We start from the raw sequence: 13,609 nt of genomic DNA, 5'->3' as shown, positions 1-13,609 counted from the left end.
AAGTGGCTCTGAGACTCCAGATAATTAATATTTGTTAGACCCCAGGGTCTGAGGTGTGGGGGGGAAACAAAGCTAATGAAAAATACTGCAATGGGATTCCCATTCAAAGAGGAGCTAAAAACGTACAGGGGAAGATCTCAGATCTTATTCATGAAAATGGTCAGGCAATGATGTAGATCGCTGGGAATAAAAATAAAAAAGCCAGGAATGTACATGTTACAATTACCTGTATGCCTGGGCTGCCATTGTCTCCTTTTTCTCCTTTAACACCTGGGGGTCCCTTGAATTAGAATGTAAACTCAAAATTACTGGATATACCCTATTTCTTCGATTCTAAGACACACTTTCCCCCCCATATAAACATCTCTAAAAATGGGGTGCGTCTTAGAATCACAGGTGTGTCTTAGGGTTTGTTTTTTTTCTGTTGGTGGTACTGAAATTAGTGTGTGTCTTACAATCGATGGCATCTTACAATCGAAGAAATATGGTACATTCTGGTATAATTCCTGTGAAAGCATATATCATTATTAGGGATGTGCTCCGCTCCGATTAGGAGCGTAGAAGCAGTAGCGGATTGGCCTGCTCCGCCTTACCCAGAGGCGGAGTAGGAGCGGACCGCGGACCCCCTAGAAGCAAGGCGAAGAGAAGCGCCCATTTTTCGGAGCTCCGAGTTCAGGCGGAGCGCTCCGGTCGCCATCTTGAAAACATTTCACCATAGGATTGCCTTGCGGCAAATAATCGCGCATAACTACGTTGTTTTTGAAGCTATCATTCTGAAAATTCTTGTGCACAGAGAGTCGTGGATGGGGGTCATTTTGAGACCACTCTCACCTCTCTGCGTTGTCTGGGTCGCGTGCTATATTTTTGTGAAAATCGGGTCAACCGCGCGGCTCAAACGGCGTTTTCGGCTTTTCGCCCATAGGATTGCATTGAGGGAAAGAATCGGGGATAACTGGGGGGGGGTTTAAGCTATCATTCTGAAAATTCTTGTGCACAGAGAGTCGTGGATGGGGGTCATTTTGAGACCACTCTCAACTTTCTGCATCGTACGGGTCGCGGGCTATATTTTTGTGAAAATCGGGTCAACCGCGCGGCTCAAACTGCGTTTTCGGCTTTTCGCCCATAGGATTGCATTGAGGGAAAGAATCGGGGATAACTGGGGGGGGGGGTTTAAGCTATCATTCTGAAAATTCTTGTGCACAGAGAGTTGTGGATGGGGGTCATTTTGAGACCACTCTCAACTTTCTGCATCGTACGGGTCGCGGGCTAGAAGTTTTTAAAAAATCGGCGGGAAAAATACCTTTTTCAAAGGGCTGAGGGGCAGAGTCAGCTCCCGGTCATGATGATCCCAAAGTTAGAGGAGGGCATAGGCAAAACAGGTAACTTGGGATTCTGGGAAACTTCTCTTTCTTCATCTGAACGGGCTTTTCCCCGTGTTTTTTAACACAGTAGCCCCACCAAATGCACAAACACAACCTGAAATCATATACTAAGCCAAGAATAAGAGATAGAAACACAGCACTGCTCCCCACCCTAACCTTGGTGAACAACTGAATCGATGTGGTGCAAGGGGATGAGCTCCCCTAGGGCATCTCATCGTGGACGTGCCCCCACTCTCTCCTGCACTGGAAGGCCATTAGAGCCTTCCAAAGAGAGTAAAACGGTGGAGCAATGCCTATCATGAGTTGAAGTGAATGGTCACTTTTCAGTGGTGGAGCAATGCCTGTTATGAGTCGAAGTGAGCGTTTTACTTCTTCTCAGAGCTGTTGGTGGCTGTCAGTGTCTTGAACTGGCAGCTACTTCCCCCTCCCCCGGGCACGTCCCCCTATTGCTGGTAAAAGACAGATATAGCCTTTTTTAAAAAATTCTTCTTGCTGTTTATTCAGCAACACTGCTGCTTTTAATTCCACCCCTCCTTTGTTTATTGATTGATTTATTCCATTTTATATGCATTACTGGCTTATCCTTGGCTCACTTCTTTATGCCCCCAGAAATGCCAGCTGCATGCCTGCCTGCCTTCCCTCCCTCCTCCCCTGCCCACCTCGCAGGGATGTTGTGTGTGGGGTGCCCGATTTTCAAAAATTCGCCAAAAATCAGGGGATGATGGGATTGCTTTGAAACTTGGCGTGCGTGTGTATATCCCCATGAGGTGTCATGGTGCCAAACATGAGGTTTCTAACTTGAACAGAAAAAAAGTTGTATAATTTTTTAGCTTTCAATGCAAGCCTATGGGGGGGGGAAACGGAGCTCCGGATCCGGATCCGGAGCTCCGGGCAGAGCGGAGCGGAAGTGGGCGGAGCGGGGGCGGGGTGGAGCGGCCCGATCCGGAAAATGGCGGATCTGCAAGTGAAGCGGAGTGGGGGGTCCGTGCACACCCCTAATCATTATACCTTCCAGCTAGGGATATCTTTCACTGGAAAGTCAGATTCTTTTTGGGCTCAATGGAGCTCCAAGCATATATGACTAGCGTTCTGTCTGTGAGCTCAGTTGTGGGGATGTTCCCTGGGCACTTTTTGCTCATTTTGTTTGGGAAGGTTCTGCAATTTGTGCAAATTTGGCCATGATTTGCACAGATTCAGCCATAATTTGCACAAGCTGCCGACCCTTCCAAGAAAAAAAAGTGCATTTTATTCAAAAATAAATTCACGAAATGGCGCAACTTGCTGCAGATCACGTCGGGGGCTTCAGCGGAAACTGAAATGAAGTCCTGGGAACTGAGCCTAGGAAAATTCGGCTATTAGGTGGTATAAAAACGTACTAAATAAATAAATAAATAAATTCATCAAGCTCTATCCGAAAATGAATTTCATAGACTCATAGAATAGCAGAGTTGGAAGGGGCCTACAAGGCCATCGAGTCCAACCCCCTGCTCAATGCAGGAATCCACCCTAAAGCATCCCTGACAGATGGTTGTCCAGCTGCCTCTTGAAGGCCTCTAGTGTGGGAGAGCCCACAATGTCACCAGGCAACTGATTCCATTGTCGTACCGCTCTAACAGTCAGGAAGTTTTTCCTGATGTCCAGCTGGAATCTGGCTTCCTTTAACTTGAGCCCGTTATTCCGTGTCCTGCACTCTGGGAGGATCGAGAAGAGATCCTGGCCCTCCTCTGTGTGACAACCTTTGAAGTATTTGAAGAGTGCTCTCATGTCTCCCCTCAATCTTCTCTTCTCCAGGCTAAACATGCCCAGTTCTTTCAGCCTCTCTTCATAGGGCTTTGTTTCCAGACCCCTGATCATCCTGGTTGCCCTCCTCTGAACACGCTCCATCTTGTCTGCATCCTTCTTGAATTGTGGAGCCCAGAACTGGACACAATACTCTAGATGAGGCCTAACCAGGGCTGAATAGAGAGGAACCAGTACCTCCCGTGATTTGGAAGCTATACTTCTATTAATGCAGCCCAAAATAGCGTTTGCCTTTCTTGCAGCCATATCGCACTGTTGGCTCATATTCAACTTGCAATCTACAACAATTCCAAGATCCTTCTCGTTTGTATTTATTTATTTATTTATTTATTACATTCCTATACTGCCCAATAGCCGGAGCTCTCTGGGCGGTTTGTAGTATTGCTGAGCCAAGTATCCCCCATCTTGTAACTGTGCCTTTGGTTTCTATTTCCTAAATGTAGAACTTGGCATTTATCCCTATTAAATTTCATCCTGTTGTTTTCAGCCCAGCGCTCCAGCCTATCAAGACCACTTTGAAGTTTGTTTCTGTCTTCCAGAGTATTAGCTATCCCACCCAATTTTGTGTCATCTGCAAATTTGATCAGCGTTCCCTGCACCTCCTCGTCCAAATCATTAATAAATTTCTCCTACATCCCTCCTTCCAGCAACTCACAGATAGATCAAGGACACACTTATGTATATGCTCATTGGAGGCTAGTCCCACGTCAACTTTGCTTGCACGTATTCGTGCCAGGTTGCTTGTTTATGTCAGCAGAACTACCTGAATTTTTGTGACGACCTAATGTGTCACTTTAGCCTGCCCTGTGCTAACATTTGAAACAGGGTTCGTTAGCAAAATGCAAAGGGGGAAAGAGAAGAAAACACAACAGAAGATGACTTACAACAGGGCCCTGCACAGCCAACCCCTGGGAGCCTGGTGTCCCTTGCTGTCCTCCTGGACCTTCGGGTCCAACTTGCCCAGGTGGACCTGGCTCACCCTAAAGCCACCAGAGGCCAAGACAACAAGGAAAAGCATCCAAACATTAGTAACTTCTAGGTTCTCCAGTCCCTTGATCATTTTAGTTGCCCTTTTCTGCACCTTTTCCAGCTCTACAGTAACATTTTCTTTTAGATGTGGTGACCAGAACTGTACACAGTATCCCAAATGTGTGAACACGGCATTCTAAGTTGGGTGAAATTTTAATTTGGGACTTTGCAGTTCACTTTGTAGTGTAATGTCTTTGCTGATATGTTCCCTAGTGCAGTGGTTCCCAAACGTTTTCAGGTCACCACCCCTTGGTTCCACAAACTCATGCCCAGTGCCCCCTACCCTACACTATAAAAATCATTATTCAGAATAGACGTTTTCAACGACCCACTAAGGAAGATAATAACAATAAAATTCAAAACAGTAACAATTGAATATTCATTTAAAATCCAATTACATTTTTTTCGTTTATTCAATTAAACATAATTGATGAACTCGATCCAGTGATATCATCTTTTCAAGAACATTAGATATCACATTTAGTAACTAGGGTAGAGTACCTCACTGTTCTGTAAATTCTTAATGGGATGGATGGGCCTGATGAAGTGATACCAGTTTCCCAATGTCTGGTTTAAAGTCACTTCACATGAGTCTTAAATCACCACGTTTAGTAGTCTGGAGTCGATTTCTTTGCTTGGAGAGAAGTAGGCAGACCACACTAAAACCACATTCCACCAAATATGATGTTGGAAATGCAACCAGGAGCTTCTGAACCACTCTTCAAAGTGCAGGATAGTGATCAAAAATTTCCTTCTGTAACCAAAACTCCTGGTACGGAAAAGACCACCTCGAGTGCTCCCCTGCCGCCCCTTTGCCTCTTAGCGCCCCCTTGCCTCTTAATGCCCCCCCTATGCAATCCCACCGCCCCCAAGGGGGTGGTACCACCCACTTTGGGAACCACTGCTGTAGTGGTTTGGGGTCAATCGTGATTACCAGGACTATTGTGGCTACAATAATCATTTTTTGCATAGAAAAAGCCTGGACCACATTCCCCAGCCTAGGACTTCAACTCCCAGCAGCCCCAACCAGCATGGCGAAATGCTGGGAATTGGGGGAGGCTGAGCTATGGTATCAAGTCTCTGTTTAAAATACTTCGCAAGAAATATTCCGCTTGATAGTTCAACTCCATCGCCTCCCCACCCCCACCCTTAAGAAGCTCTGTTAAAAGGCTATGATGGGACAAGTAGTCCAAATCTCCATTTTGGTGCGTCTCCCTCTGACTGTGTCAGCCAGTCAGTCTTCAGCGTGTGAAAAGATGGAGCACATGCTGCCAAAGTCGCGATGATTAGTTTCAACGTTTCCCAAACCTTTCAACATTTCACATCAAGATCGTTGGCTCTTTTCATCTGCTGATCTATAGCAGAAAGCCAACTCATTTCTGTGGCTGTCACACTGATTTTGGGGGGAGAGAAATCTGCCATGGATATAATAAGACAGCAATGCAAAGTCTAATACAAATTCATAGAGAGAGCAGCTCATCTGAATGCCCAGAAACACTTCGTAGGAAAAGACCTTGTGTTTCTGTATGGCAAAGTGCTAAACTTTTAAAGATAGGTAATATATGAGAGAGCAGAAGAATGCAACAGTGTTGTCCCATTTAGTCATATTAGATTAAATATGTACCAATGGAGTCCAGTATCAGTGGGGCAGTGAATCCGCTCTGGGTTTCAGGCAGAACCAGTCAGAACTCTAAAGGAGCTATCTTCTGTGGACAGGAGATGTCCACAGACCATACCAGAGAAGTTAATGAAGAAGCCCCAATTGAGCTTAGAGGATTCTCAGCTTGGCCTGCCGCAACCCTCCGACCCACCCCAAAAGTCAGCAGTCAGTTTAGAGATCCCATAACTTACCTTGGGGCCTGGCTCACCCTGTTCTCCCTGTGGTCCTCTCCTTCCAGGACTGCCCTGCAGAAGAAGCAACAAAAACTAAAAATCAGTTCCTAACACAAAATGTGCTGACTTAGACCAAGGTCCTAGAGTTTCCTAGAGTGGCCAGCCTGATGCCCCAAGAGAAATAGTACCGTATTTCTTCGATTGTAAGATGCCATCGATTGTAAGACGCACACTAATTTCAGTACCACCAACAGAAAAAACACACACCCTAGGACACACCCACAATTCTAAGATGCACCCCGATTTTTAGAGATGTTTATATGGGGGAAAAAGTGTGTCTTAGAATCAAAGAAATAGGGTATTCTGGACTAGGAGGACCCTTGGTGTGATCCAGAAGAACAGCATCAAAATAGCGATGGGGCCCAATTCATTTAGGGCACAGTCCTATGAGTTGCACCCTGGGTACTCACAAGCCCCCAGACTTGGGACTTAGAACTATCCAATGCAGGGTGGCTACAGCCTGGAGGGGTTCCTCTCCTCTGGGTTCCATCCACCCTGCTTTTTCAGCTAGGTGGCCAATTGTGGCTGTGTAGCTGGGAGCTACGGAATGGGAGTGGGGAGGCCACGCGGCACTTAGGAAGCTGTCTAAACCAGCTCCTGCTATCTCCTTTCCTTTTCGCCCCTGGGACCCCCCCCCCTTCACCCTCACTGCACTTGGTTTACAGAGTACGGAGAAGCAACCATCGTGGTTCACTCTCCATTGACTGTGATGGAGAAGAGCGGGGAGCACAGTTTCCTGGCTCCCACCCAGAAAACCGAAAAATCCTATGTCCCTCCAGATGCTGTTCATGGGACATAGGACTGGTCCATTAGTTTGTATTTTAATACAAACTGACCTAATTTTCACTTCCCGGATTAATTTGCAATTGTGTACAAAAGTGAAAGATGGAACACAAATATTTTTTGGGTTTTCAGACTTCTACAAAATTTGTGATGAAGGTCTGTGATCACAAAAGAAGAAGAAAAGTAACATATGGGGAAATTGCTTACAAAAATATGTACATTAGGGGAAATTGCATCAACAAATGGCCGGCGAGATCACATTACATCAGTCCTTTTACAACTTTATTGGCTGCCAGTCCAGGTCCGGGCCCGATTCAAAGTGCAGGTATTGACATTCAAAGCTCTAAACGGTTTGGGGCCAGGTTATTTGAAGAAACGCCTCCTCCCATATGCACCTGCCCGGACCTTAAGATCTTCTACAGGGGCCCTTCTCCGTGAGCCCCTGCCAAAGGAAGTGAGGCAGGTGGCTACTAGGAGGAGGGCTTTCTCCGCTGTGGAACCCTGGCTGTGGAACAAGCTCCCCAGAGAGGTCCGCCTGACACCTACACTGTACTCCTTTCATCGCCAGCTGAAGACCTTTTTATTCTCTCAGTATTTTAACACTTAATTTTAACTTACATTTAAATTTTTACTGTTCTAACTCTGTATTTTAATCTTATATCAATTTTGCTGCATGGTTTTATCCTGGTTGTGCTTTTTATACTGTATTTTGTATTTGCGTTTTTAACCTGTTGGGTTTTTTTATTATGGTTTTAATTTTTGTGAACCGCCCAGAGAGCTTTGGCTATTGGGCGGTATAAAAATGTAATAAATAAATAAATAAGATATAAATAAATTAAATAAACAAATGTTTTACACTAGGAAAAATAGAGTACAAAAATGCCTATATTCAGGGAAAGCACTTGCAAAAAACAACAACCCATGTATATTGTAAAGAAACATGTATATGTATTTATTTTTATCTCTACGCCAGATCCTAGTGATATAGGATCTTACTAAATAAATATGCCTTACTAAATAAATAAATAAATAAATAAATAAATAATAAAAAGTGCATACAAAAATGCATTCAGATTTTCTCGCGCACAGAAATACCCATGAATTTTTTTTTTTAAAAAAATCAAAAATAAAACATTGCAAACTGATGCAGAAATGGGATGGAATGAAGTTGTGCTTGAGAAGATGTGAACACTACAGAAAGCGAAAGAGAGAGTGTCCATCCTTAATAAACGCACCCACCATCTGCTGCTGCAGCCTGAATGAACCTGACCTGACTTTGGCAGTGTGGCAGGGAATATGCAACTGAGAGAGTCTCCTGCCAAGCACCCAGCCCACTTTCCCCACCAACAAAGAACAGCACTCTGCATTAAATAGGCCGTCTTTGTCATTCCCCATGTAAGTTAAAAGCAGGAAACATAGTTAACGGTGAACACAGATATACAAGGGGAAACCGCTTATTACAGTAATGCCCCCCCCCGCCCCCGGTTCTCATTTCTCAGAGTGCTTCTGACTTTGCCAGTCAGCCTAATCTGTATTCCAGTCACTTTTATAACAAAAGAAGCTGGAAATAAGGTTCGTGCTTGTTTGCTGTCTGTGTGGGCATCCCAGCTACAACAGAGCATGAGCACGCATGCAGGCACACACACACACACACACACACACACACACACACACACACACGGTGCTGGGGAAAGGTGACAAATCTATGCAAGCTCATTTATTTCAGCGTCCACCTCACCTGCAGATCTAGGAGTGTGTTCAGGTGCTGCTTGAACTATCATATTTTAAACAGAGGATTGCTTCTTTCCTATGTCTTTCAATCTACTGAATTTCTGACTCGGAGTAGTCAAAGCTGAATAGAGTTTGGTAGAGTTTGTTTCCATCATGACCACAAACTTTAAGAAGGACATCATTTCCTTTAAGTGTAGGGACCTTGCACTTGCTACATTATTCTTTTAGCAGTGTCGGGACCCAGAATAGCTTAAACCTCAGCAGTGAATACAGATGGACTGTTAATAAAGCCACAACCCCATTTTGAGTGATGTCCCACTGATCTTAGCACCACCATGTGGGGAACTGGTTGTCTATAGGACCTGTTCACATGGTGTGAAGGATTAAAATCAAGAGTGGAGCTCATTTCGCTTCCTTTGAAATATCTTGTTCCACCAGAGAATTGACCTTCAACGTTCAATTTATGTGAAACTGGGTGACAATCTAGGGATATCCCCTTCCTTTGGCACCCAAGAAATGCTGCAAGCCTTAATCAAAAGTTGTGTGGTTTCATAAAAAATTTCCTCTACAGAAGGAGGGACGTTGCGAGCATCTGGTTGGGGACTTGAGCTCAGCAGATTTCCCCCCCTTTTGCCCCCAGATGCCAGTCCGTGGATCCCCGCGCTTGCCTGAACCAGTGTGTGCCGAGACAGGCAAGCGCTTTGGTTGCTGCTCCTTGCCTGAATGGCAGCTTGGCCTGGTTCATAAGGATGCACAGTCCTTTTCCAGCTTCATTGGCTGCCAGTCCAGGCCCAGGCCCGATTCAAAGTGCTGGTATTAACATTTAAAGCCCTAAACGGCTTGGGGCCAGGCTATCAGAAGGAACGCCTCCTCCCATATGTATCTGTCCGGACCCTAAGGTCATCCTCAGGGGTCCTTCTCCGTGAGCCCCTGCCAAAGGAAGTGAGGCAGGTGGCTACCAGAAGGAGGGCCTTCTCTGCTGTGGCACCCCGGCTGTGGAATGAGCTCCCTAAGGAGGTTTGCTTGGCACCTACATTATATGCTTTTAGACGCCAGGTGAAGACCTTTTTATTCTCCCAACATTTTAACAATCTATAAATACATTTTAACATGGTGTTTTAAAATTTGTAATTTTGCATTGCTGCTGTTTTTATCTGGTTGAGCTTTTATATTGTATTTTATATTATGGTTTTATACTGTTGTTTTATACTTTGAATGGTTTTAATTTTTGTGAACCGCCCAGAGAGCTCCTGCTATTGGGCGGTATAGAAATATAATAAATAAATAAATAAATAAATAAATAAGGCTGGCTTTACTTAAATGGCAGCTTCTATTTACATAAAATGAGCCTTACGACAAAGGTCCCTCTGAGCCGACCGCTGTTATGGAAAAGGCCTTTTCTGCCTCCTTGCAAGGAAGGCGAGCATGAACAGCCTTGGTAGTGGCAGGAAGGGCAATGAGAGAGAAGTGCCACCATTTTGCACACAATGGTGGTTCCCTGGGGGAGCCACTAATTGTACACCCAAAGACCACCAGGTGGTTCACTTCCCAGTGTGAGTAGCATCGGGTGGCCGGCAAAGGTCCAGCGTGTGGAGGGCGAGGAGGCAGTGGGTGAGTTCGCCCATCCCTAAACTACCAAAGTATCCTCAAAATTTCATTTTAGTTTAGGGTGGCTTTGTGTCCAACTTTACAAAGGACAGCACTCTCTTTGAAGGTGTCCTTTATTTGAAGGACTGTCCAGTCTAAGTCCAATTTAAAGCTGAAGAACCCTCAGAACGGAGAGGAAGCTTCGAATTCATCCAGCAACAGTGAGCACCTGGACTGCGGATTCAGCAGGCGTACTGGTCACTGGCCAAAGTCCCCCACTATGGAGAGATGTGTTGTATTTCTGTTTAAAGGACAGTAATTATTTCCAAATGCGTACTTATGCATATACGTTAGCATATGTAATTGTATGCATATCTGCATCCTCTTTTTTTGCTTATGTGAAAGTGGACACTCTACTTTAGAGGTGACATTTCGGCCTCAGCTAGACCTACGGGTCTAGTGCAATGGAGGGATGACAATCTCACGATATTGTTATCGCGAGATCTCCCCTTCTGTTCACACATGGCGCGCGACGGCCACGGAAGAACAGGATGTCGCGCCCACCATTTTGTTTTGTTTTTTAAAAAAACCAGAAGGAGCACACGAGTGCTTGAGTGCTGAAAGGTAGTTTTTTTAAATAATAATAATAATAATAATAATAATAATAATAATAATAATAATAATTTCCCCGCTCCCCCAACCCACCCCCGAAGGGCGCAGAGCTCCTGAGAAGTTCTGTGCCACGTGCGCGGTTCCCGGCTCCTCGCTAGGACAAACCATGATGATGGGCCACACTTTCCATGGTCTCAGGATTATCCCAAGACCGTGGAAAAGCCGTGACTAAAGGGTAGGGTGCTATCCCTGGGGAAGGGAGGGATCATCCCTCCCTGCTCCTGGGATCCCCTGTAAGTCATGTGGATGCACAGGGACGAACCCAGGGTTATCCCTGGGATATCGCCCTGTTTAGCTATGGTCTCAGTGGAAAGTGTAGGAGCATCTCTGCTTTCTGTGTAGGTGTGGTGATGTGCTACAATTCTCTTTACTGCTAGGTAGGATGCTCAGCCTCTTTCCCACATGGTGGGAAATGCCCTTCAATGGCCTGGAAATAATCATAGGAAGCTTCACCCACCGGAGGGCCCGGAGACCCTGGAAGGCCTGGAATCCCTGAAGTGCAGCTGCAAGATGGAAGCAGGCTGGGACAGGCCTCTTCATCTCTCTGAAAAAGACCAAGAAAAGAAGGAATTACGAATGCAGAAACACAAATGGGACCGGCAACAAAATGTTGCCGGGTGGAACATCAGAAATAGAGATGTATGAGAAATTAGTTTCAGTTTGTTTTGATCAAGATTTATACAGTGTGCACCTTCCGGACCAAACACAGATTCCGATGCAATCCGCAGTCAAAGTTTGCACATTTCCGACCTTGCAAAATGATTTGCGGATCTCCCCCAAATGTGTTTGACAGCATTTGTACATTTGAAAAATGCACTTGGAAAATGCACGCAAATATGCCTTAATCAATAGGAGAAGAATGTCCACGTTGCAAAGATGCACACAGTTGTTGCATACATTTGGGGGGTGGGGGAGAGGAGAATAGATTTTCATGCAAAAACAAAGAAATAACAAAGCTCACAACCTGAACGAGTCATAATGAGCTTCAAGATGGAATATGGAGAAGTTTGGTGAGTTCAAATTTTGCTGATTTGCACATCCATTATTATTATTATTATTATTATTATTATTATTATTATTATTATTATTTAATTATTATTATTATATTTATTTGTATCCCGGCCTTACAAAGTTTAAAACATACATTGGGGAAAAACAAACAAACAAACAAACATAAATGTTTAAAATACACAACAAAATGATAAGTCATTAACATAGATGGAGGGCCAGATTATTCTCCAAAGGCCTGCTGGGAAAAAAAAGTTTTACCCTGCTTCCAAAAGCCCACCAAGGAGGGAGCCAGCTTAGCTTCCCCAGGAAGAGAGTTCCAGAGCATTGGAGCAGCCACTGAGAAGCCAACTGGAAGCTACCTTAGGCAGTGTCACACCACTGGTCTATATAGTGCAACATTGTCGACACTGACTGGCAGAAGCTTCTCATTTTTTTAGATAGGAAAATGTGTGTTAGCTATAATGTGCGCTTGTGCTAGTGAACAAAATTCTCATAGATCCCCCCCCCCCCCAAATCTGATTCCATCAATGAGGAGATGACTAGGGTGACCAACTGTCAGGATTTCCCCGGATTTGTCCTGGTTTTTGTTCTTTCCATGGTGTCAGGGGGGATTTTCTATCATTTTCAATAATGTCCTGGAATGACACACCTTCCCCTTTAAGGCTACCATTAGCATGGCAGGAGGGAATGACATGCTTTCTTGAGGCACATCATTCCCCCACCCCGAGCTCCAATTGAGGTCTTAAAGGGGAAAGTGGGTCATTCGTGGACATTATAGAAAAGGCCCCAATTGGAGTGGATGGTGGTGGTGCCGAATGAAATCCTTTCCCCTCCTCCACTCCAATCGGGTTCTTTAAGGTGGCGGGGGAATAACGTACTTTCTGCAGGACTCAGAAAGCTGCTTCCCCACACGCACACTAGGTGTCCTCTTTTTTGGTTTCCCAAATATGGTCACCCTAGAGATGACAGAATGAAAGATGACTGACAATCTGTGAAACACAGATCACAGAGTCATTGAATCATAGAATAGTAGAGTTGGAAGGGGCCTCTAAGGCCATCGAGTCCAACCCCCTGCTCAATGCAGGAATCCACCCTAAAGCATCCCTGACAGATGGCTCTCCAGCCACATATTGAAGGCCTCTAGTGCGGGATTCAATGAAATGAATGGATTTAACAAAATCCATAGAACCCTACAATATAACTGGCAGTAAACCGCTCTACATTTGTAGCAAGCTGAGGAGACGCATTCTCTCCATCCTTACCAGTGCTGGGACATCGCAACATCTGTCCTCTTCAGCCCACAAACTGCTGCACACAATCTGCAACAACTGCAGCTGGAACTGGAGATGAAACAGGACAAGGCAATTGGTCACAAAAAAGTCTTCTAAAGTTAATGTGGATTGGGATGGGTGGGGCCATCTGCAGACATACTGCACAGTTGTGACCACATGGAAAGGAGGACAAGGGCTCCTGTATCTTTAACAGTTGCATAGAAAAGGGAATTTCAGCAAGTGTCCTTTGTATGCATGCAGCACCTGGTGAAATTCCCTATTCAGCACAACAGTTAAAGCTGCAGGTGCCCTGCCCTCTTTGATATCTGGTCCCTCTAGTATAGCTCCTGTAGCTTTAACAGTTGTGATGAAGAGGGCATTTTGCAACGGTGCTGCACGCATACAAATGACACCTGCTGAAATTCCCTTTTCAATATAACTGTTAAAGAT

At 45.0% G+C, this 13,609-nt stretch overlaps 1 protein-coding gene across 1 annotated transcript in view; it reads right to left on the bottom strand.

Moving 5' to 3' along the window:
• The window catches only part of COL20A1 (collagen type XX alpha 1 chain), a 171,380-nt gene that overhangs the window by 38,066 nt on the left and 119,705 nt on the right, over positions 1 to 13,609 (bottom strand). Inside the window, exons 26-30 of the mRNA XM_063142885.1 lie at positions 13,151 to 13,228; positions 11,335 to 11,421; positions 6,063 to 6,116; positions 4,067 to 4,162; positions 227 to 280 (exon numbers count right to left, since the gene is read on the bottom strand). Coding sequence (XP_062998955.1) covers positions 227 to 280; positions 4,067 to 4,162; positions 6,063 to 6,116; positions 11,335 to 11,421; positions 13,151 to 13,228 — 369 coding nt within the window. The remainder of the gene's footprint in view (positions 1 to 226; positions 281 to 4,066; positions 4,163 to 6,062; positions 6,117 to 11,334; positions 11,422 to 13,150; positions 13,229 to 13,609) is intronic.

Source organism: Elgaria multicarinata, chromosome 1 (assembly GCF_023053635.1).
Source record: "Elgaria multicarinata webbii isolate HBS135686 ecotype San Diego chromosome 1, rElgMul1.1.pri, whole genome shotgun sequence".
NCBI lineage: Eukaryota > Metazoa > Chordata > Lepidosauria > Squamata > Anguidae > Elgaria > Elgaria multicarinata.
This window is presented reverse-complemented; position numbering and strand designations above follow the sequence as displayed.